The sequence below is a fragment of the Aulonocara stuartgranti genome, assembly GCF_965226115.1.
Source record: "Aulonocara stuartgranti genome assembly, chromosome: 19".
Taxonomy (NCBI): Eukaryota; Metazoa; Chordata; class Actinopteri; order Cichliformes; family Cichlidae; genus Aulonocara; species Aulonocara stuartgranti.
In genome coordinates, this window is record NC_138955.1 from 16,642,526 (window position 1) to 16,667,365 (window position 24,840).

General features: G+C 40.5%; 1 protein-coding gene across 5 annotated transcripts in view; it reads right to left on the reverse strand.

Annotated features, from left to right (window-relative positions):
* The window catches only part of ralgapa1 (Ral GTPase activating protein catalytic subunit alpha 1), an 82,276-nt gene that overhangs the window by 30,657 nt on the left and 26,779 nt on the right, over positions 1–24,840 (reverse strand). For all 5 annotated transcript variants that reach the window (XM_082516717.1, XM_082516718.1, XM_082516720.1 and 2 more), the window contains exons 22-41: positions 24,518–24,688; positions 24,191–24,384; positions 24,011–24,109; positions 23,774–23,929; positions 23,381–23,509; positions 23,162–23,287; positions 21,556–21,614; positions 19,609–19,717; positions 13,353–13,463; positions 13,058–13,126; positions 12,835–12,972; positions 11,934–12,117; positions 9,817–9,935; positions 9,578–9,697; positions 8,700–9,342; positions 8,505–8,620; positions 6,898–7,022; positions 2,338–2,409; positions 2,080–2,203; positions 1,081–1,236 (exon numbers count right to left, since the gene is read on the reverse strand). In XM_082516717.1, coding sequence (XP_082372843.1) covers positions 1,081–1,236; positions 2,080–2,203; positions 2,338–2,409; positions 6,898–7,022; positions 8,505–8,620; positions 8,700–9,342; positions 9,578–9,697; positions 9,817–9,935; positions 11,934–12,117; positions 12,835–12,972; positions 13,058–13,126; positions 13,353–13,463; positions 19,609–19,717; positions 21,556–21,614; positions 23,162–23,287; positions 23,381–23,509; positions 23,774–23,929; positions 24,011–24,109; positions 24,191–24,384; positions 24,518–24,688 — 3,020 coding nt within the window. The remainder of the gene's footprint in view (positions 1–1,080; positions 1,237–2,079; positions 2,204–2,337; positions 2,410–6,897; positions 7,023–8,504; positions 8,621–8,699; positions 9,343–9,577; positions 9,698–9,816; positions 9,936–11,933; positions 12,118–12,834; positions 12,973–13,057; positions 13,127–13,352; positions 13,464–19,608; positions 19,718–21,555; positions 21,615–23,161; positions 23,288–23,380; positions 23,510–23,773; positions 23,930–24,010; positions 24,110–24,190; positions 24,385–24,517; positions 24,689–24,840) is intronic.

The following is a 24,840-nucleotide window of genomic DNA, read 5'->3' on the forward strand; positions in this document are numbered from 1 at the left end:
GCACAGATGAGACAGACCACGACGTAGACCTGGAAAAATGTCCTGCGATGGACAACACTGTTTGTATTTTCAGTGGGTGGCAATGATAAATCTCAGTTTAACCTGTTTGTGGACACGTTTGTCAAACTGTGTCTGTAAGCCTGTGTACACTCGCTTTGTCCAGCATTAACACAAATGTATGGCTGTGCGGTTATTTGGGCAGATGGATGTGAATGAAACCTGCCGTGGATGTGTGTTTGTGTCACGTTAAACGGGTTCACAGTGGCGTGTGTGCGTGTCCGTATGTGACTATGCGTGTTTGATGGGGCCATCAGCTGATCAGGGAGACTGATGGTGTCGGACCAGGCGGTGATAATCCAATCAGGAGCCTGAAGCGACGTGATAGGCCGAGAAGCAGGAAGTATGATCTGATTATGGGGACATTATGGCCATGTGCAGAGCGCCCAGTGCCTGGGGGATGACAGGTGTGTACACAGACACACACACACACAACCGCACACACGCACAATAAACCTGGCTGCCTAGAGGCTGATACAACCCCACGCGCCACACTGCACAAATACAGGCGTGATTGCTCCGAGGAATTATTGAATGCATTGGTGTGGGGTAGAAGCACTGACATCAGAGTGGTGTGAGTGTGTACCTATGCTCATCAAAGAGGTGTGGGTGGACGAAAAGAAGGACTAAGGAGTTCTTGTCCCCTCACTACATAAAAGAAGTGAAATTCGAACAATAAGCATGCTCATTATTACTAATTACTCTTTTCCACAGCACATAAAACACAGTCAGATGTAGTCTGGGAGATGTTTCCATCCATCTATCAAGCAATTTTGACAATTTTTGAAATGTCACAGTGGTTTTTTGTGTTGCCCAAAACAGCAAATAAAGTGCTGCTAATGACACATATTTCATACTTAATTGCGACTGGTTATAAATTTACTACTGCTACAGTGGGGAGCACTATTAACACTCTATAAGAAACAAAAAAAACAAAAAACACCGAAGAGGAACTAGCACCCTTCACAGAGAGCCTGTATACATCCATCTGCATGTCTAGATAAACTGTGTCGAGTGTGTTACCTTCTTGGTGAGGTTAAGGTCCTGGTCGTGGGGCATGCGAGTGGAGACGTGGTAGATGACCTCAGTAGTGGAAGTGGCGTAGTAAGGAGTGGTCTGGCCTGTGCTGCGATTTCTCTGAAGGCCTCCCATGAAACCACAGTGAGTGGGCAGGTCCACCTAAATGGCCCAAGCACACAAACAATATCAAGCGAGGTCCATTTAGCAAAATATAACCTCTGCGTTCAGTTAGCTTATTTCATATTATGTAAGGCTATAAATGCTGTGGATTGTGTTCACGCTATATTCTTGTCCCTAAACATCTAATCAAAGTGCTAACATATTATAAAGAAAACAAGTTTTTGTCAGTAGCAGTAAATGATCCTAAATAACCAGCTAATTTCCCAAATTTCAAACTTCCTTTCTCCAGATTTTAATTCTTGAACTCTGCTGGAATAGCACTGCATGGATTCTAGTTCAAAATATAACTATTTATCTTTTACTTCGGCTTAATGTTCCACCTCTGTCTGAAACGAGCCACTTTAGCTCCTTCCCCTTTAAGCCAGTGGTTCACGCCCTTCTAAGCCCCCACAATTTTTATCAACAATCACCAGTGAAAAACAATCCAAGCTCTGAGGCATAGCATATGAGTATCTGCAAACTGTTTTAACTTATTTTGCCTAATTAAAATGTGAATTTTCCTCCTGGCATCCTCCTGATTGGCTGCCATTCACAAACAGAAGGTTTGAACAAGGTGGGCCACAGCTGTGTGCCAAAGCTGATCATATTAAACCTTAGAGTACATGTATTCACTAAAGATGACTTAAGCAGAATTCACAGTATTTGGTTTCATAGGCTGAAATATTACTGTTATTGCATTAATTATGTGTTTTGCTTCATCACACACTGCTAAAAAGAATAAAACATACAGGTGACTGTTTAGGTTTGGATTACTTTGAAATGGTCCTGATAATGCTAAATCCATAATAATGATAAGTAATATATGTATAAATGTGTTCTCACCTCCCACCCCAGTCCAGAAACAAAGTCCTCATATGCCTGGCTGCCAGCTGTGTTAGTCAGTATGGAGTGTTTGTCCTCTTGGCCTTCAGCCACGTAAAATACTGCAATTTTATGGGTTTCACGGCTGGAAGAGAATGAAGAAAAAACAAAACAAAACAGATGAGAACCTATTAAAGCTGCAACACCAAACCAGTTCAAAGTATGATCCGACAAAAAGCTGAATGAACAGAAAAGATGGATTTTTTCCAGGCTCCTCACCACTGCCGTGAATCCAGGTTCTTCAGCTCTCTCAGTAATTTCTCATTCTTCCTCAGCAAGTGAAAACTACTCCTGTAAGACAGAAGTGCACAAGTCAGGAACCATTAATCATCATTAAGATTGAACTGCCTGATCACTGCCCGGCTGTCACCCTCACACAATGGCAAAATAAGAAGTGCTGTTTAAAGTCCACAAGGGTTTAAAGCATGACAATGTTGTTTTTCCCCCTCATTTTGGACCATACTATCATACTATTGAAGGGGATTTAAAAATAATAATAATCAAACAATCAAGGTGAGACTGAAATGGAGACTTTTAGCTTTAATTCAAGGAGTTTAACAATATTACCTGTTGCACTGCATGATCTATTTAGGAATTATAGGTATCTTTAAACATAGTCCCTGATCACTTCTTGCCTCTGAATGGACCTTTTAGCCTTTAACTATGCAGTAAATGTCCTGCACTAGCCTCACATCTGTCACTTTTGACTTCCCCATGCAGTACCACAGTTCTTCTATTGACACCCTATAACATGCTTCTTCTAGATCCACAAACTCAGCGCTTGAGGAAAAAAAACCTCATTTTAATACAAGACTATAGAGAGGAGGAGTGGAGACTGAGGAAGACGCACACTGACAGATCACCCATAAATTACCACAACCCAGATTTTAAAGAAGGATTTTAACATTCAGTCCCTTGTGGCTAATCTGTTTGGGTCCTCTAAATCATTTTAACGTGGGCTGGGGGTTACCAGCTGTTGTTGACAGCTGTGGTTGTCCAGTAATTGCTACTACTAAACACAATCACATAATAATAATAATAATAATAATACATTTTATTTAAATAGCGCCTTTCAAAGCACCCAAGGACACTGTACAACAGATAAAAACTGGAAATATACACAATGGTAAAAATAGAAGATAAAAGTTAAAACATACAGAAATTTAAGAATAGGCAATTTTAAACAGATGAGTTTTGAGGGTGGACTTAAAAAGAGAGAATGAACTAATATTTCTGAGGTCCGGGGGTAGGGAATTCCAAAGTCGAGGGGCAGAGCAGCTAAAGGCCCTCCCTCCCATTGTGATCAGACGAGCAGAGGGAACAGAGAGAGAAAGAGAAGATGAAGATCTGAGGCAGCGGGATGGGAGCTTCATCTGTAATAAGTCAGAGAGGTACGGTGGAGAGAGAGAATGAATAGCCTTGAATGTATACAGAATTATTTTAAAATGGATGCGAAATTTGACCGGGAGCCAGTGAAGTTGCTTCAGGATTGGGGAGATGTGGTGGGTAGAAGAAGTCCTAGTAATAATACGGGCAGCAGAGTTCTGGACACGTTGGAGCTTGTTGATAGATTTTTGTGTGAGGCCAAATAATAATGAGTTGCAGTAGTCAATTCTAGAGATAACAAGATTATGGATGAGAATGGCAGTGGCGTGAGGTGTGAGGAAGGGGCGGAGGCGATTAATGTTACGGAGTTGGAAATATGCTGCACGTGTAATATTATTGATATGTGAGTTAAAGGATAATGTGCTATCGAGAATGACACCCAAGCTTTTCACAGAGGGAGAGATAGGGACCAGCGAGTTATTGATGGTGAGAGAGAAATTGTTAATTCTGGATAGCAGTCGTTTAGTGCCAACCAGAAGAAGTTCCGATTTATTGCTGTTGAGTTTAAGAAAGTTGGAGGAGAACCAAGAATTAAGTTCAGCTAGACAGAGGATGAGGGAGGGTGGAGGAAGAGTAGAGTCAGGTTTGGTAGAGAGATAGAGCTGGGTGTCATCGGCGTAGCAGTGGAACTGAATATTATATTTACGAAAAATATGTCCGAGTGGAAGAAGGTAGATGATGAAAAGAAGGGGCCCGAGGACAGATCCCTGGGGCACCCCAGTGGATAAAGGAGAAAGCTGAGAAGTGAAGGATTTTAATTGAATGAACTGAGTGCGGTCAGATAGGTATGATTTAAACCAGGCTAGTGGAGTGTGAGAGAGACCAATAGAAGCTAATCTGCTAAGGAGAATGGGATGAGAGATGGTGTCAAAAGCTGCACTCAGATCAAGAAGGATAAGGATGGAGAGGAGACCAGAATCAGCTGCTATAAGAAGGTCGTTTGTTATTTTTATAAGAGCAGTTTCAGTGCTATGTAGAGGACGAAAGCCAGACTGGAACTGTTCATAAAGGTTATTATCAGTTAGGTGAAGATGGACTTGTGAAGCAACTATTTTTTCAAGGATAGCATGTTGGTTTTCCTGTAGGTCTGTCTAAAATGGCTTCAGGGGGTATTTGCAGTCCAATTTTTACTATGTTTTGTTCTCAATATAAAACAAAATGTGTGTAAGAGGCAGGGGAAGTGCTGGGTTTCTGAAGCTGCTGCCTCAACTCTGGCCTTACAAATACAGATTACTGGGTTTTAATATAAATGAGCAAATGCAGCCACACATCACAGGGCCTGCAGTTTATGTCGACGCCACTTTCAGGGTCCAAACATAAAAGAAAAGGGACATTATTATTAATGAAAACAAAAGCCTTTCATGCAGACTAACTTGTCCTGAGGCCGTTCAAAGTGTCCCAGCGACCAGCCCCCAACCTCTGCACCGCTGATATAAAACCTAGACTCGAGCGGTGAAGCTTGGAGTGGACTGATAATGACACGTCACTCTTTTCACTCTTAGAGAAAGGGGAAAAACGGGATAGAAAGAGCAGGAGATAAAGAGAGAGAGAGAACGAGAGGGGGACAGCAATTTGGTCTTTATTAAACTGATACTTGGTAATGGCCTCATTCTCTGCTCTCAAAGACTCCATTTACACCCTGGATTATAGGGAAAAGCATAAAAGGGGACACACACATGCACGCACGTAGGTGACTGTCAGTATCTTAGTATCTGTAATGCCCCATATGAATACCTGGAGAGACAATAACACATGATTAGACAATCTCTTCTTTTCTTTCATCCTTGTCCGTCTATTCTCCCTTTTCTCCAACATCCAAATTTCTCATTTTTACCTTCCAAATCCACTCACCTTTTCTGGCACCATGTCATTTTTTTTTAAATTTACTGTCTACATTTACATGTGCCTCATTTCATCCTGTTTTCGATTTGCCACTTCACGCTCGATCATTCTCTCCTCTTCTTTTATTCTAACTCCAAATGGGTTGAATTTGATCAATAGAGCACTATACTCATTATCACACACTCTTTATACACACACACTCACACACAAGCACAGTGTGTTAAGAAGTCTATTGTGCAGGCTGAATGCAGAAAGTGTAATTCCCTGGATAAAGTATAAAGAGCGATGAGGGTCCATTAGATGGCTGGGCACTTTTAAAGTGATACCCCGACATTGTGTATTTTAGCCCAGAGTCACTGAGAAGATGAAATGCTGTGCATTATGAATGGCAAAATGTGAAGTGTAATGAAAAAAGAAAAAAAAAAGGGCACTCTGTTGAATTTGAATCTTTTTTTGTTTCATTTGCATTAAGCAAGAATATGCTTTGCTCAAAGAGACACTCCAGATCGAAAACAGCCTCTTAGTTAGTATAGCTTGTACAAAAATGATGTTTTATGGCTTTTAAATGACAGAATAAACCATCGTGTCTTAATGGAAAGAATAATATATTCATAAAATTAAACTAGAGAGTAAAAAAAATATCCATGTTAAAAACTAAAACTCATTTGGAGTAACATTATCTAAGGGCTATAGATATATTTTCATGAGATACGGGATGCAACAAGGTTGTTTATATCAATATAGTGTGATTGTGTGTTATATTTTTTAGTAAAGCCTTTGTGACGGTACCATATAATAACTATGTTGCACTTACACATCTAGCAACAGTTGGTAAAGTCCGCTGCGTTGTAGAAACGATAAAAGAAATCACCTCTTTTCAAAGTCACCACCATACACTGACAAATATTTTTACTGTAGTAGAATTTTAATGCGACTACTGTGTGCTGTGACTGTTGTGTTTCAACCAGGATTAAAACACAAAGCTAAAAACTGCAGTTTCCCTACTGGCCATTTAATCCACATTAACTCTGATGTTAAAATGACAGTTTTAAAAGTCTTTAACAAGGCAGGCTGAAAATAAGCTAATGAGAAGTTCCTGAAGCCTGCATTCTTTTTAATCGTCTCCAGGGGGCGATAGCCGTGGCTGCAAAAATACTTCTGGTCCTAAAGAAGTCATTGGGAAATTATCTCCTGACTCTAACCTCTGTAAATACTTTCCAAACAAGTTTATGCTGCTTATTTTGGGTCATAATGTTTAAAACATTAGGTCCGTTTTAAATTTGGGCCATTTTATATTTTAGAAATGAGGATTATCCAGGTTTTCTTTTGTATTTGAATTTTAACTGAACATTTAGATATTACCCTGTGGACCACAACTCATCTTAAAAACAGAGGTACATTACACAGCCTTAATAATCCCTTTTAAAGTGATCATTAACATAAACTTTAGAAGTGGCACAAATACTGTTGATAAAAAGCGAACATAAATATCATTAACCCAAAATTCCAGTTTAATTTCGGATTGTCACAGCGTGCAGTGCTCGATCTTACCTCTTCTCCCAGGAGTTGAGCCCCAGTATGTTGATCAGTAGTCTGCAGTAATAGAAGGCCGACTGTGGCGTCTGAGTCTCTGGTTCAGTCTGATGCACGGCTCTCATGTTCAGCTCCTCACCTCTCTGAAACATTCGATCGCTTCATTTTAATGCACAAAAACCAAAAAATTAAATAAAACATGGAAAATACAACAATGAGCGCCAGCCACCACTGAGGCTTATGACAACAAACATAATGGTGGTGCTTTTAATCACGCTACACTAAACCAAGTGTTTTTCTCAGATTATTTTCAAATCAGAATGATGTAAAATCAATTTTAATACACTCACTGGCCACTTTGTTAGGTACACCTGTTCAGCTGCTTGTTAATACAAATACCTAATCAACAATCCCATGGCAGCAACTCGGTGCATTCAGGCATAAACATGGTCATATGACCTGCTGAAGCTCAAACTGAGCATCATAATTCAGAGCAAAGGTGATTTAAGTGGTTGTTGGTGTCAGATGGTCTGGATATTTCAGAAAGTGCTGATCTGCTGGGATTTTCTCAGACACCCATAACTAGAAGACCACACTGAGAGACACTCCTGTCAGCTAAGAACAGGAAAATGATACCACAATACCACAAAGCTGTATAACAAAAGATTAGAGAAACATTTTCTGGTTTGATGAGTCTCAATTTCTGCTGTGACATAACAATGGTAGATCCAGGATTTGGTGTAAACGTGAAGGCTATTCTGTTTTTTTTATCACTGGTCAGGCTGCTGGTGTAATGGTGTGTGGCATAAGATTTCTTTGGGCCCATAAATACCAACTGAACATCATTTAAATGCCACAGCCGATCTGAGTATTACTGACAGGCTGACATGCCCATCTCTATATGACTACAGTGTACCCATCTCCAGAAGGATAACATATCATGTCAGAAACCTCATATCACCTCAAATAAGTTTTTTTTTTTTTGGAACATGACAAAGAGTCAGTGTACTCAAATAGCCTTCACAGTCATCAGCTCTCAAACCAAAAGAGAAGCATTGGGATGCAATGGAACAGGAGACTCACATCACAGGATGTGCAGCTGACACACCTGGGTGATGCCATCATGTTAACATGGAAAAAAAATCTTTGAAGAATGATTCCAGCACCTTGTTGAATCTATGCCATGAAGAATTAGGGTTGCTCTAAATGCAAAATTGGGGAGCCCTCTGTGGCATTAGCAAGGTGTAACTAGCAAATTTACCAGTGAGTGTAGATGAACTTTTTTCCTTCAGAAATGCTGGATTCACTGATAAAATAAACAACAGTTTTGGTATTATGAGTTAGCTTCTCTGTGTTTAGGAGGCATGTTCCTTTGATTCTGTGCAGTAGGGACAACAAAGCTTTTTCTACAATAGACACGTTGACTTATTTTAACAGAAAAATCATGACATATATTAGCAATGGCTGAAAAAAACAAAACAAACAATAACTCTTAAAACAAGTCTGACGATAGAACTGTAATAAATCCCCACATAGGGAAACACATGCTGTACTGCATGTGTGAAGGTCCAATAACTAAAGGGAGTTTAATGATTGCTATTGATGTGAACATAGGCAGCACGCACATGAAGGACGAAGTCTCTCTCAGCAGCACTTTGTTTCAGGATGGCATTGATCACATCGTTCTCCTGCTTCTCTGAAACACACACTGGAGGAGGTGCTGGGATGTTGAGCGGCATACCTGTGGGAACCAATCAGGAATCAGAGTTGCTACTTAGGAATGTGCTGAACAGCTGTAGAGTTCAGATTAAAGAAAATACCAGCTCTCTGCAGACACTCAGGACTCGAGTATCCCAGATACTGCAGCATTTCATCCAGTGCATCATCTCCTTCTCTCAGTGAGTCCCACGCTGGCACCGCCTCCCGACACACGCGTTTAGCCAATGGCGGAGCCAGATGCTGCTCTAAACTCGACTTTGCTGGATCTGCCTCACTATCCATTCGATGTTCATCTTTCTCCTCCTCCTCCTCTTCTTCTTCCCTTTCAAATCCACCTCCACCATCTCTCTGATCTTCTTTCTCCCCCTCACTTGCTTTCCTCTCCTCTGCTTCCTCCTCTCCCTCTCCCTGATACTCCTGCCTGTCACCATCCGTTCTCACTCCCTCCTCTGCCCCCCTCTCCTCTTGCCCGTCCTCTTCGCCATCTTCTCTTTTCGCTCCCATCTTTTTCAGCAGACCTCCTGGTGGGGTGCGTAAATGAAGATTTGTAGTGTGAGGTGACTGCGTGTGTGTTAAAAGTGTGTGCGCTGGACTGTTAGGAGAACATGGCGGAGGCCCATAGAGGACGGCGGAGTCCCACGAGTGTTTTCCAGCTACATCTCGGATGATGACGCGAACACAAGCGGGAGCAGAGGACAAACCAGCCGTCATTCCGCCTCCTGGCACACCGGACTCTGATCGGATCTGGGAAATAGCGGCAGAAGAAGCAAAAAATAAAATAAAATAGTAAAGAAATCACAAAATAAATATTTTATATTATTTAAAGATTGTTTCCCCACTAATGTGTTAATAATATAATAAATGCAGTAGTCATCATTTGTATTCCAGGTGTAAAAGTAATTATTCAAGTAATAAATTCATGTACGTTTAACCCTGACAAATACACTTAGAAGCAAGTGGAACATTTATGAAGATTTACCTGAAGCACAGACAGCAGCGTGGATCCATTCAGAACCAGGAACTGCAGGTTTGGTGAATGGAAAAGTTCTGGCCCAAGATCTGCACTCTCACAGAACGGGTTGTCCTGGTTTTCACACACCTGCAAAACATGACGTTATATTTACTACAGCAGCAAAATAACAACAGCTTTCAACATTTCGCAGAGTCACCTCCCTTTAACATAACTTAGTTAACCCACCAAACTCAAAGTAACAGTACCTGACTGGACAGAGTAGCGGGGCCTCCGGACATGGGATAATGTCCCAGATGGTTTACCAGGTGGGTAATAACTGTTCTGGCTGCAATGGAGACGAGGCCATGCTGAATACGGCTACGAACTGCAGAGAGAATACAGATGATAAAAGATATAGTAAGGAGGTAGCAGATCGTCATTTCATCACCTATAATGAAAAATAAAAATAAGGGATTGGACTGTCAGGATTTAGAAAGTAAACTGTAAGACAAAGGTGTTATTGCTCTGGAGAAAATTTAAAGGGAAGCTGCAGCAGGTGGGGTGGGGGGGTTAAGCAATAGCAATGCCGAATTATATTTATGGTTTTTGGAAATCATAAAGAAACTGCTTGGTATCATCGCAGAAACAACACACTGAGTATTAGTAATTAGAAATTCTATTAAATGTAAGTCAATGCATATACCATTAATACAAATATAATTCATTGCTGTTACACTTTAATACATTTAGAGATGAACCATTAAAACAACAATACATTGAATAGTTTTATTACTTAAAATGAGAAACAAGTAAGGCTGTTTACTGTGAGAACACTGATCCAATGTTCTTTAGAGAATATAATATAAAATATATATACAAAAATTTAGCTCATTTTAAAATAAGAAAATAAAATAAAATATTAAAGCAAGAACAAAGTCCATCCCAGATGATGTACAAAAAGCTTAAAGATATATTTCTGTTATAAGGGTTAATTATGGATCGGTGCTGATATAAATATAAAAATATATATTTAGCTTTTGGTTGTCAAAAGATAGATTTTATTGATGTTTAGAAGAGTTCATGCTTGTTTCTGTTCCTCATACAAGACTGAAGACTAGAGGGGCACAGAGGCTTTCAGGCTGTGGCAGCAGGGCTCTGGATCAGTTTGCCACTCCAGCTCTGTTAAGCTGACTCTGTAGAGTCTTTAAAACAAAACATTTTTTCAGGCCTTCTGCTGAAATTGTTTTGTTATTTATGTTTATTTTAATTCTATTTTCATATCAATTGTGTTTTAAGCATTTTTGGGGCTTGTCTGTGAAAAGCACTATATAAATAAACTTTAATCACTTTGCAGAGAGTGTTGCCTTTGGCTGACCCTCTTCAGTCTCTATTCATTACACACACAGCAGGCTTTATATCTACTGTTTACTCTCTGATTAATGTGCGCTGATTGAATAAAAATAAACTAATTTTCTCTCATTATCTTTTAGCAGAGGTTTAGCAAAGTAATTCTTCTGCATTGCAGCCTTCTGTAGGGCTGATTGGACTGGAGTGTTACTGCAGAGAGGCGAGTAGCATCCACCGATAAAATAAACAACAAAAGTGTTAAACCTGGAGTTTCACAGTGACAGAAAAAGTGTGAAGGGTACTCTGACTTGTTCTTTAGTTTACAAGTTAACTTAAGGAATCACTGTAGAAACTAGGAGAAAGTACAAGCACACTTTCAGCTCGTACATAGTTTGCACCATGCTGAGAAGAAGCCAATGCCATCACACATTGTGCTGCCAGCCGATCCTGGTTAATCAACATCATTACACACACACTGTGAAACACACACGCGCGCACGCTTTACGGCAACTCCTTATTGACAGGCTGTGCACAGAGTACAGATATGTATTGACTCCCTGAACCTCGTAGGGTGCTCTAAAAGAGGCAGACAAGGCAAAGGGAAGCAAAAATAAATGATAAATGAAGCCAGCAGAATGTAATAGAAGTGAGAGGAACATTAGCAGAAAATAGTCTTAGGATATTAAAAGAATAAAAAACGGAATTGTGTAAGTGAAGATTAGTGGTTAGACGAGAGAAGACAGGAGAAGAGAAGCATGGCCTTTCGGGCTACTCCAGTCATTAAACTAGACAGAGTCCTAGTGAACCACAGCAGGAGATGATATATACTCCGACACAGATGCAGACAGGTGTGTACACATGTAAAGACTAAACCAAAAGTTTTGCAGAGACCTTGGTGTCATAGTGTAAAGATTTTCTATATGCATCTGGACCAACGCACCACATTGCATGGATTATTAAAGCGACAAGAGGAAAAAACAGAAACGTAATAGGTGTTAACCGCAGAGCAGTGCATTTCCACTGCTTGATGCATTACCTTCGGTGACTGGCTGCAGTTTGCTGGATCGCTCAGAGTCCGGACTGTGTAGTGGTTCTGGTTCTCGGAGGTTCTCTAAAGGCAAGAACGGGTCGTAGTCTGGACTCAACAGGTCCGACAGTTGCAGCGGGAAATACTTGGGATTGCTGAAAGACTGTGCCCCATACACACAGCCATGTAATACCTGGACACATTTTTAAAAGAAAAAAGCAGATGAGTGGATTCATTTGTGTATCGTTTACAGCTCCAGTTGAGCCAAACTGGCCTAATACTGACATATATGCAGTGGCGGTCCTAGCCTATTTGTAAATTTTAAATTGTTATTGATCCCTTTACCCCCAGTCCTAAAGTGTATATTTATTTTCTTACTCTTCTTATATATATTGTTTGTTTACTTGCACTGCTGTAACTGGAGCCTCGTCGTTTCGTCTCTCTATGTACTGGACTGTATGTAGCGGAGATGACAATAAAGTTTACTTCGACTTCAGCAGCGAGAAGGTGCACCGAGCAAATTATAAGTCTGTATCATGATGTCTGGTGTTTTCGTGTTTGTTGGTTTGTTTTTATTTTGTTTACTTTGCGAGTTGGTTATTAGATGCTGCTCCAGCCGGTCAGAAAATCCCCCGCCCTCTCCTCTCTGCGCCGCAAGCAGCAGGCGCACCTCGCAAACGAAGGGTGTCCTTACTCCCAGCAAATGGGCGATAGAAAACCGATCGGTGCCTGTACCATTCCCAATATGCGCTGGCTGACGTTGGAGCAGCATGAGTACGAGCATTTTATTTTTATTTTTATTTTTTTTGCAGAGGCCCGTGATGCCGCCCCCCCACCACGATACCGCCCGTGTCGCCCGTATCTAAAACCGCTACTGCATATGACAGTGAATATAAACACAAGCATATACCTTATAAATACAGCTGAGGAGCGTTTTGGTAGGCTGGTCCCTCTCTGGGGGGCTTCGTGTTTGCACAGGCTGAAGAAGAGTCTTTGGAGGCAGTGCCATCACCCAATCCAACAGACACAACAGGAGGGAAACTACCAGCTGCAACACACAAGTACAATTTTTAAAAACTAACAATCCAGCGAGTTTTTAAAAAAGTGTTGTTAAGTGAATGTGAGCAGCTTACCCTTTTATCCAGTTCATGAGGTGAAGACTCAGTAGTAGGCAGCAAGTATGTGATGGTGGCAATCAAAATCTGAAAGAAGAGAGTAAGATTAAAATGAGCATAAATCCCTCAGCCACAGTTTTTAAAACCTCTATAAAAAATTTGTTAATGTCTACCAGCACTGTGAGGCCTTGGCTTTACACAGCATGACTTCAGTCATTACGATGTTATAGCAAAGCAATAGCGGTCTTAACCAATATTCAGAAATATTAAAATATTAATGTTGCTCAAATGTTCTCTGTATTTTATGTCTCACCTCTACGATCTTCTTTGGAGTGTCGGGTGGGAATTTCTGCAGATGATCAACGTAACTGATCAGAAGGTGCAGGATGTCTGACGCCACCAGCGCTACACTCTTATTGGGGTACTGAGGGACAGAGGAGAAAAAACATTGATGTTAATTCACCGGTCTGGGTTAAATTCATACACACATTCATTTTTAGCAAAATCCATCTGTATCAGTTATCAAACATCTGTCACTGGCACGTCTTGTATTTCACAAAGCCATAATGAGGTTGCTTGTTAATACCAAATCCTATTTCAGGCCAAATTATTTTGAACCTTCTCTCTAGGAAGTGAACATGTCCAGGAAAGAGGATGAATGGTTCCACAGGACCGTTAGAAGGATTAAACAAGTAGCTTGCGCATTTTTTCTAAGCTATTAAAACTTTGGCTTAAATTAGTCAACAAAAATATAAAATATAAAAAAATGATATGAAGTCAGTAAATTATTAGTCTAAATATCATATAATAAATCATCTATTTTTATTATCTCTAAAGCTTCTCTTTGAGTTGCCTGCCAGTCTAAAAACACACATTCTCCTTCACATATTGGCACTGTTCAAATTAATACTGGCAGGTATCATATCTTATCTGTCACAACTAACACATCAGTTATCCGTGCTGAAATCCCACAGATAGTATTTGCTATACTTGTTTAAGGTTAACAAGGTGTTTACAGCATAATAAGTACAGAGAAAGAGAATTTACAGATTAGTCGGGCTGTAATGAGGATCACGGACGACAAGGCAAAAAATGCTTACAGATGAAAGGCAAAGAGAACAGCAGGAAGAGCATGGAAATATGACAATCCCTCAAGCTTTGTGTGTGTGTGTGTGTGTGACAAAGCCAATGGCTGGAGCTACTGGCTGCTGGTATGAAGGCAAGAGATTCAAAAGTGGACAAGATGTGTGTATACATGCAATAGTGTGTGTGTGCGAGAGACACAGCTTGCAGCATTCCCTCTGGATTAGTCTCCTATCTGAAGAAGGACCAAACATATTGACAGTCCAGGGTTTGCTCCCAGGAGTGAGTGAATGCGAGTGTGAGTGTGTGTGTGAGTGTGTGAGTGTGTGTGAGTGAGTGATGGGTCGTTGGCTGCCGATACACGAGCAAGGGATTCCAAGGTGGAAAAGGTATGTGTGTGTGAGTGTGTGTGTTTGGCTTTAGATGACAGTAAATGTTGGGCCGTATTATTGTGATCCAAAGGCCTCCCAGTCTGAAACACACTAAGCCCACTACGGAAATTTCACCAACACTCATCTCCAACAGCGTTTTCCATCGTACTTTGGCTGCTCAAAGGACAACATGTTAAACACACCCTCCATCTAATCCTCCAGTATTAACTCTATACTTTGGTCTGCTTACCTTATCTATAACTCTGAATTTAAAGCTGTGGTATGCATGTTTCTGGCATTGGACAAAAATGCATTATAACCTTTTATTTGTATAGTGCTTTACTTAGTCCCTTAAGGAACCCAAAACGCTTTACACTATATTCAGTCATCCACCCATTCACACACTGGTGATGGCAAGCTACATTGTAGCCACAGCTGCCCTGGGGCGCACTGACAGAGGCGAGGCTGCCAGACACTGGCGCCACTGGGCCCTCTGACCACCACCAGTAGGCAACGGGTGAAGTGTCTTGCCCAAGGACACAACTACCGAGACTGTCGGAGCCGGGGCTCGAACCGGCAACCTTCCGATTACAAGACGAACTCCCAACTCTTGAGCCACGATCGCCCCAAATAAATTCCCCTGATTCTAATAAATTAGAATACCCAGAACTATTTTTAGATGTCGAGTAAAAGGAGTCTTAAGGCTCATTAGAGGTGCATGTGTTAACCTTCTCGTGAAGTCACAAAAGTAAGTAAGAAGGGAGAAATTGAAATCTGTGGCACACAGCAAGGTGACACTAAAGAAAAAACCCAGAAAGCGATGTTTGTTTACATCAGAAATCAACTTCCGCCAATTCTTAAAAGTTAGATAATTCTGTCAATGTCAAAACGATTACCTTATTTAGCAGAGGTGGGACCAAGTCATTGTTTTGCAAGTCTCAAGTAAGTCTCAAGTCTTTATCCTCAAGTCTCAAGTCAAGTCTCAAGTAATGTCAGGCAAGTCAGAGTCGAGTCTCAAGTCACTGGTGTAAAAGTCCGAGTCAAGTCACAAGTCTGAAACTTTGAATTTCAAGTCCTTTCGAGTCTTTAAAAAAAACAAACGAAAAAATAATGTTGCAGTTATGCTAAATGTAAATATTAGACCATGTAATTTTAAAATCTGTGTTTTTCTCAACACATGACAAAATAGTGAACTTAGAAAATATACACAAATTGTGAAATTGCACCTCTTTAAAATGCAGCTCAATTAAACCTAGCTCCAAGAATAATTTTCACCGACAGTTCTGAGATAAGCTGCATGTTATTCTTGGATGCGGTTGTAGGACCAGCTTTAAAATCGCATGACAAAAATATCATACACATTAAAAAAAACTGTATCACCAACGTAGCCTGGACAACATTTGCTAGTTAGATGAAGTCAGCTATCTCATCGTAGCATATTTATATGCATATTTATAATTATACGGTTGTTGGAGTGAGTGCACACACTCATGAAGTTTAGTAACTTCCGGTCACTGCAACAAGCCCAGGTACAGTTTACCGACGGATGGGTGCAGGACCTTGAAATGCACCGTGTAGAAAGTAAAGACCATCGTACGTATCATAAGTTTACCAGTCTCACAAATTGTCGTCATAAATACACATTCCTTAACCGTTTATTAATATAACCTTTGAGCTCAACGGTAATTAATTAGTAGTGGAAATAATTTCTGGTAGCATCACAGAAATGTAGCAGTGACAATAATACTGTATGCTGTAATCGTACTGGGCAATTAGTGATACAAAAACCCTGTTTTATCCTGTGAATAAAAGTATATGTTTTTGTCAATGTACCATAATAACAGAGGCGAAACGCAATATTGTGTCAGGACAATTCACTATTTATGCACAATAAACAAAGGAGCATAGCGCGACAATTTCTGTTCAGCGCCAGACTTGCTTGTAACCTATATCACCAATTATGTTAAGAAAAATGACGCATTAACTACAACAGCAGACTGACCTTTGTGTAAATGCTTGGAGCAGACTAACCTGTGAGCTGGAGTGTTCTGGGACGTTATATTTGGTCTTTGAATGGCTGCAATCCAGACCATCCGTCGCGTCTTTGTTACTTCAGAAACATGGCTGAACAATTTCTCTTCAACGACGTAATCCGATAACAACCGATCTCTTTACCCGTCGGCTTCCCGTGGCTGTCATGCGACCGGCTATTGCAGTTAATAATACAACAGCTTCTTGACATTTTTGTGTTTCTTTTTATCGCTGTATAACTGATTTTAATTGAAAGCCTGCGTGCGCTAGTACCGCTTGCCACGAGTTCCCAGAATCCTTTGCGGTTCTACCCGTGAATGACGTCACATTTTCAATCTCTATATAATATGCATGTTAAATTTTATATTTGGGGTAAAATATCAAGTCTTTTCAAGTAAACCGGTTCAAGTCCAATTCAAGTCCCAAGTCATTGGTGTAAAAGTCCAAGTCAAGTCACAAGTCTTAGAACATTTTTTCAAGTCAAGTCTAAAGTCATAAAATTAATGACTCGAGTCTGACTCGAGTCCAAGTCATGTGACTCGAGTCCACACCTCTGTTATTTAGTGAAGATCTACAGTGAATTTTAATCAGACTGAAAAAAAATCTTGCACAGGTTAACATGGCTACCTTAAAATTAGAGATGGACCGATCCGATATTACGTATCGGTATCGGTCCGATACTGACCTAAATTACTGGATCGGATATCGGAGAAAAATAAAAAATGTAATCCGATCCATTAAATATCACGAAAGCACCTCACAAAACTTGCAACACGCCGTAACTCACCTCAGAACGTTAGCACGTCGGAGCAGTATGCATCACGTGATAGAGCGGCTGTGGCATGCGGGACCTGTCGGTGGTCTGGATAGCATTTGGAGCTTCGCTAGCAACCTGGCATTTCATCTCCGACAAAGTTATCCCCGAGAGAAGTAAAGCAAGTGTGTAAGTCCATCTCTGAATGTTTGTAAAGCATTCCTGCGTTAAGCTTAACAAGCGACTGCCTCTCGCTCTCCGGCTGCTACTTCAATCATGAAACTGCTTAATGATCAGCTGATCGGCTTTTCTGTCGCGAGTCCGTCTGTCTTGTTTGTTTTTGGCCCACTTTGCACCAGAAAGAGGAAACCAGCGGCTAAACAACAGCAGCACGTTTAAGCTTGATAAGCTGTTGTTAGAATTTATTTAATATTACTTTCTACTCGAGGATCTTTTTCTACGTAGCTGACGCTGGTAACTGTGCAGGGGCGGATCTAGCAAAGTTTAGCCAGGGGGGCCGATAGGGCATGAACAGGGAAAAGGGGGCACAAAGACATACTTTTCTTTCTTATTCTCATTTAAAATGTCGAGCTTTTAATAAATAATTATCTGACACCCAAAGTTTTAATTTGATGTAAAATGAATAGAAGTCAATTACTGTATATAGTGACTATTAAGTCTAATATATATACCCTAGTAAGCTATAGTACTTTTTACTTTGGGAAGGTACCATCTGTGCAGTCTGCAATTTTGTTGAAGAAAGATGTTGAATCTATTTAATATTTCTTGAAAAATAATTGATTTCTGTGCATTTTTTTCACACTGCATCAAATTAAGGTTGATTACGTCGATTAAGCATCATGAGGTGGCGCGTGAGGGGTGGTTCCCTATTTTTTATTTATTTATTTTTGTTGTTGCTGGGAGTTGGAACCCTATTAGTTAGGTTGCTTAATATTTACGCTAAGTACTCTTTAAAATACCAGAATAGGGAGGATGGTGTAGGTCTAAGTTTATTAGATTGATCAGTATTGCTGAACTATGAAATATTTTTTTTGTATACAGGTATAACAGAATAGCTTTAGTGTAGTTGTTGTTTTAAACTTGAGTATGAACTTGCAGACTTGCAAAATGCAGCAAGATATTTTAAAAAACAGTTTCGTTGATTAAAAAACACTATATCAGATTCATATCGGTATCGGCAGATATCCAAATTTATGATATCGGTATCGGTATCGGACATAAAAAAGTGGTATCGTGCCATCTCTACTTAAAATCAACTGATAAAGAAACAGTCATGCAGGAATAGAGATCCCTGCATCCACAGTTGGCAAAAAAAAGTGTTGCTTCTCTTGAAACGTGTCAGTTGCAGTGGTAAGACACATTTTTACTTTGAAAGCGAAGGTACTTAATTTCTAGTTTCCATTGCAGTTTTATTGCCACTCAGCCACTAGTTTGCAACCTCTTTGCAATCATCTCACAGCGACTGCCAACAACCTCCATGGGAATACACATTCTCACCAGGGCCTCGCTAACTGGTCTCTATGTTTATGTGTCTTTGTTGCTAATTTTTATTCTCTTTAATGAAGTACACTCATGTATCCATACTTGTCTAGTGGGAAGGGTATAGAACAGAGAGGAGTGAGAGGCATGATGACAGCGACCCTTTAATTTTTATAACCGACACATTTTACAGGATTTTACATAGGAGTTTCCTATCAAAGGCTATCTTAACAACAACAGGAATATATCAACAAAGATACCAGTTCTATAGTTTGGATTGGCAATCCGGCTGCAGCCAATCATTTTCAGGGTTCACAAAGTATTAAATAGGATTCACATTCAGATGTAGAGAAGGGATCATTGAAAATGTGTCTGTCTTAAAAAAAAAGAAAGAAAAGGATAAAGAACAGACGTACGTTCTCTCATACACTACATTAAATTTATTTGTCTATGTAAGTGGTCTGCACTATACCATGGCTTGCCTCATGGAAACAGTATGATAGACTTTCAGCCTAAAAAGGAGCAGATGTTTTGGCACTAGTGTGTTGAGCAGATCTGTGCAACATGCGGCCAGTCTGCTATGCCTTTGAATCAGAGTCACTGCTTTGGTCTTATTTCACTGGACCACAGTCAGAAACTGAGAGATCCATGGTCAATGGGGACAAAGTGTGAGAACAGACAACTATAACACAACTCATAATGCGATCAGACTGGTCTGACATTTCAGTCTTAATGAGTCACAGTTCAAATATAAAATTTAGGTTGCTTTTTGGAAGTCCAGCTGAACAGAACTTAATTGCCATTTATAGATGTACTGAGGTGTAACTGACCTTCAAGGTAACACAGATCACATTGAGAGCATCTTTAATCTGTGGATGTTGAGTCCCGTGGGCCAGCTCCTCACACAGCCATATCCCCAGACTGCACAAAGCCACACACCTAACAAAAAACAGCACAGTGTGAGCAAGCAGTTTTGCAATAAAGGCCTCTACAGGGAGTGCAGAATTATTAGGCAAGTTGTATTTTTGAGGAATAATGTTATTATTGAACAACAACCATGTTCTCAATGAACCCAAAAAACTCATTAATATCAAAGCTGAATGTTTTTGGAAGTAGTTTTTAGTTTGTTTTTAGTTTTAGCTATTTTAGGGGGATATCTGTGTGTGCAGGTGACTATTACTGTGCATAATTATTAGGCAACTTAACAAAAAACAAATATATACCCATTTCAATTATTTATTTTTACCAGTGAAACCAATATAACATCTTCACATTCACAAATATACATTTCTGACATTCAAAAACAAAACAAAACCAAATCAGCGACCAATATAGCCACCTTTCTTTGCAAGGACACTCAAAAGCCTGCCATCCATGGATTCTGTCAGTGTTTTGATCTGTTCACCATCAACATTGCGTGCAGCAGCAACCACAGCCTCCCAGACACTGTTCAGAGAGGTGTACTGTTTTCCCTCCTTGTAAATCTCACATTTGATGATGGACCACAGGTTCTCAATGGGGTTCAGATCAGGTGAACGAGGAGGCCATGTCATTAGTTTTTCTTCTTTTATGCCCTTTCTTGCCAGCCACGCTGTGGAGTACTTGGACGCGTGTGATGGAGCATTGTCCTGCATGAAAATCATGTTTTTCTTGAAGGATGCAGACTTCTTCCTGTACCACTGCTTGAAGAAGGTGTCTTCCAGAAACTGGCAGTAGGACTGGGAGTTGAGCTTGACTCCATCCTCGACCCGAAAAGGCCCCACAAGCTCATCTTTGATGATACCAGCCCAAACCAGTACTCCACCTCCACCTTGCTGGCGTCTGAGTCGGACTGGAGCTCTCTGCCCTTTACCAATCCAGCCACGGGCCCATCCATCTGGCCCATCAAGACTCACTCTCATTTCATCAGTCCATAAAACCTTAGAAAAATCAGTCTTGAGATATTTCTTGGCCCAGTCTTGACGTTTCAGCTTGTGTGTCTTGTTCAGTGGTGGTCGTCTTTCAGCCTTTCTTACCTTGGCCATGTCTCTGAGTATTGCACACCTTGTGCTTTTGGGCACTCCAGTGATGTTGCAGCTCTGAAATATGGCCAAACTGGTGGCAAGTGGCATCTTGGCAGCTGCACGCTTGACTTTTCTCAGTTCATGGGCAGTTATTTTGCGCCTTGGTTTTTCCACACGCTTCTTGCGACCCTGTTGACTATTTTGAATGAAACGCTTGATTGTTCGATGATCACGCTTCAGAAGCTTTGCAATTTTGAGACTGCTGCATCCCTCTGCAAGATATCTCACTATTTTTGACTTTTCTGAGCCTGTCAAGTCCTTCTTTTGACCCATTTTGCCAAAGGAAAGGACGTTGCCTAATAATTATGCACACCTAATATAGGGTGTTGATGTCATTAGACCACACCCCTTCTCATTACAGAGATGCACATCACCTAATATGCTTAATTGGTAGTAGGCTTTCGAGCCTATACAGCTTGGAGTAAGACAACATGCATGAAGAGGATGATGTGGACAAAATACTCATTTGCCTAATAATTCTGCACTCCCTGTATAAATGCAGTTTATCGGAATCACTGCATATATTAATTTTACACACAGGAACCAGCATAAAATAAAGAAATACTCGCCAACGGTGAGCACAAACAGATGTGGTTACATACTTAAGGAATTTATTAACAAATGATAACTTTAGGTAACCTGGGGCACCTGCGCAACACTGTAAAAAATAAATAAATAAATAAAATTAATAAATAAACTTTATAAACCCTTTACCTAGCAGGAGCAGAGGGTTCATCCCTGGCAGAGGTCAGGATGGTTTTGACGATATGCTCCTTAAAAAAAGAAAACAACAAAAAAACAAAAACATACAGCACATGAGTTTTCAATAGCAATATATCAGCTGACCACTAGTATTGTTATTATAGGCATTAATATAAAAAGTCTTGTTACAGAACTCAGATCAAAATACTGATGATGATAATAATTGGGATTATGATTTTTGCCATAATTGAGTAGCCCTTAAAGGTGTGTATAATAAATAATAAACAGACTGCGTCCTTAAAATGGACCTATTAGAGTAGCTTTGCATGATTCACTGTTCAAAATAATCCTCCTCCATCTTACACAAGGCCTCGATGTAGTCCTTGAGTTTGTCCAGTATCTGAAACAAGCCATTTTAGTTAATTTCCCCCTCCCTTTAAGCTAACCTCATTATTTGGCAATGTTTGATATGAGCATCCATCATTTCAACACTATTTATATGTCAGAAAATGAGGACAAGCTTAATAGTTCCCAGTCAGACAAACAGGAAACAGATTCAAGGAACTACACCGTGTGGTGTTAATGCATATCGTAGACAGATATGCTGGACTAAATATGGACACATAGTCACAGTTTAAACAGGTCAACACACACCCCAGACACGTTCACACACTCCCTGGTCTTGTCCCTCTGGTCAGTGTTAATGACCGCTTAGTGATTCAAAACAAGCTTCTGCCACATAACAAAGCAGTGAGTGAGCCTGAGGCGCTGCCACGCATGGCATTAGCAGTTTACATGGCACCAACAACAATAACAACATCACTCCCATCGCCCTTAGCTCAAACAAGAATGGTTGATGAGACATTAGCCTATTAGTTTGCTTTCGAGATCCCCTATGGACAGTCGATGTTTGAACTGACCTGGATTACAAACAATGTAGATAAACTTTTTGAGCTTTTGATGTGTGAGTTGGAAAAAAAAAAAAAACTAACACATTTTCAGACCTGTCAGTTTAACTGTATTGTCCTGCTTTTCCCCGAACTTACAGGAAGATTAAAGTAATTTCTTTTAAAAAAAAAAAAATTATTTTCTCAATATTTTATTGCGGTGTATTGTAATACTCTCCCAGAGAAGTGCATATGAGGTATGATGAACAGTTTATCCACTGTGAATACACTGAACCAGGCTGCGCTGCATATCATTTGCAGAAAGGATGCTGCAAGATTAAAAAAGAAGAATTTTCTGTGCATTTGTAACTGCTAGGATGGCTATAATTCCCTATTATCCAAACAAGGGGAGCCTCTGGTGAAGAATAATTTCAGCCACCTAAATACACTGCTACTGAAAATATTCCATAAACTACATTTACATACATTAGAAGGACAGCTCAGGCTGGAGATAAGGTTAAGGTTGAGACAGTTTGGACATGTGCACAGGAGGGATAGTGGATTTACTGAACAAAGGAAGTTGAATATGGAGCTCCCAGGCAGGAGGAAAAGAAAAAGACTTAAGAGAAGATTCATGGATGTAGTGAAGGAGGACATGCAGAGAGTTGTTGTGATAGGGGAGGATACTAGGGATAAGGTAAGGTGGAAGATGATGATCGGCATTCGCGTACCTTGACATCAGGGAACTTGGTAAGTACCACGTCAGCTGTGGTGGGGTGGAGAGCAGGAAGCTCCCCGTAAAAGTTGGGAAAGCACACCAGAGATCCGAGAAGAATCTGTGCTTCAACTCTTGGAGCCTTTGGAAAATAAAACTTGTTAGGAGGACAGGAATGAAAGAATCAGCTCCTGTAAAGCTGGAAACCAACATTGCAAATGGGAGGATTTCTTACATTGAGTGATGAGCAGGCAGTGACTCTAGAAGCTGCGATGATGAAATCCAGGATCAGCATGGTGGCTCCAGGTAGACCGATACTAAAGAACCTGGGACTACAGTGTTTGATGATGGTGTTCACAATGTCCTGTAAAAGTAATACAGGTTTTTTTTTTAAACATTTAGCTTCAAAGGTGCATTCACAGTAGCACAGCATGTTTGCCTGCATGACTATCTTTTCTCCCCATTTCCCTGCTTTACTGCACTTACTCTGTGCTTAAAGAGCTGGATTTGAGTATTTAACATTAAAAAATGTTTTATTAACAGCTGCAAGATTAAAGAAATCTGTAAAATATAAAATATGCTGTTTGTTCATATATTATGTTCAAGTATAAATTTGAGACCACTCTACCTGGTCTTGGTGGAGAAGTCCTTGATGCATGATGTTATAGAAGTGTGTCAGATAGTCTGTGTTTGGTGAAACGTCTTGCCGTCTCTTCATGATCCTACAAATCAGCTTGTAGGCGTGAAGTTTCCCCTGCTTGTAACGCTCTGTCAGCATGGTGGCCTAAAGAGAAAAGATTGCTTAACTAACACTGAAACACATGTTATGTTATAACCCTTATTGTTACCTCTCTATCACACATACCTTAAAGAGCCAAGGGGTGAGGATTCTCAGGGGTGGGATCAGAACAGGGGGTGGAGGAGACGACTGGTTATCCAGAGAAATGCCCAAATTATCCCTGATCTGCAAACAGAAAAGCTCGTCATTGGAGAACATGTTCACTGACACAGGAGTTGCGGGTTCACTGTATGTCTCAATTCTCACCTTGGCCAGGTTTTGCCAAAGTTCACACAGGTAGTCAAAGACCTGAGCATGGATTTCTGGGTCCTTGATGCTGTTCACATCTCCCAGGATACCCAGCATCCTTCGCCACATTACCGTGGCAACATCTGCGTGCCATCCGGTCAGAGAGCCGCCCGCCATCACGCTACAGTCCTCACTGGGGAACTCACTCGTTTCTGGAATTAATGAGTCAATGAGAACATGACTGAGTCATCCTACAAAGTATTTCATATTCACAAACATGATTAAAGTACTACACTTTGTATGAACAGGAAAAAGCATCTCAAAGTGAATGCCTCTGAGTATTACCCAGGTCATCGGGGGTCTGTAAGACAGAGTTGTGGAGTTTCTGGTCCAGCTGTAAATGGGTGTGGGAGTGGGAATGCGTGTGCTCAGTGTGCTCTGCTGTCAAAGTGGCAGGAGAAGGAGTCTGGGAACGAGAGCCCCCGAGTGAATGCATGGGTGATGCACTCTCCGAACCTGGGAAAGAATACAGAAAACATCAACTCCTGATAAGGCAACGGGAGGATGAGATTCATGCTTTATGGTGGAATGTGAGGCTGAGAGGTTGTTTTTATTCTGACTTATATCAAAGAAGGACACTTAAAACCTAAGTGCTAAGTGGATAGTAA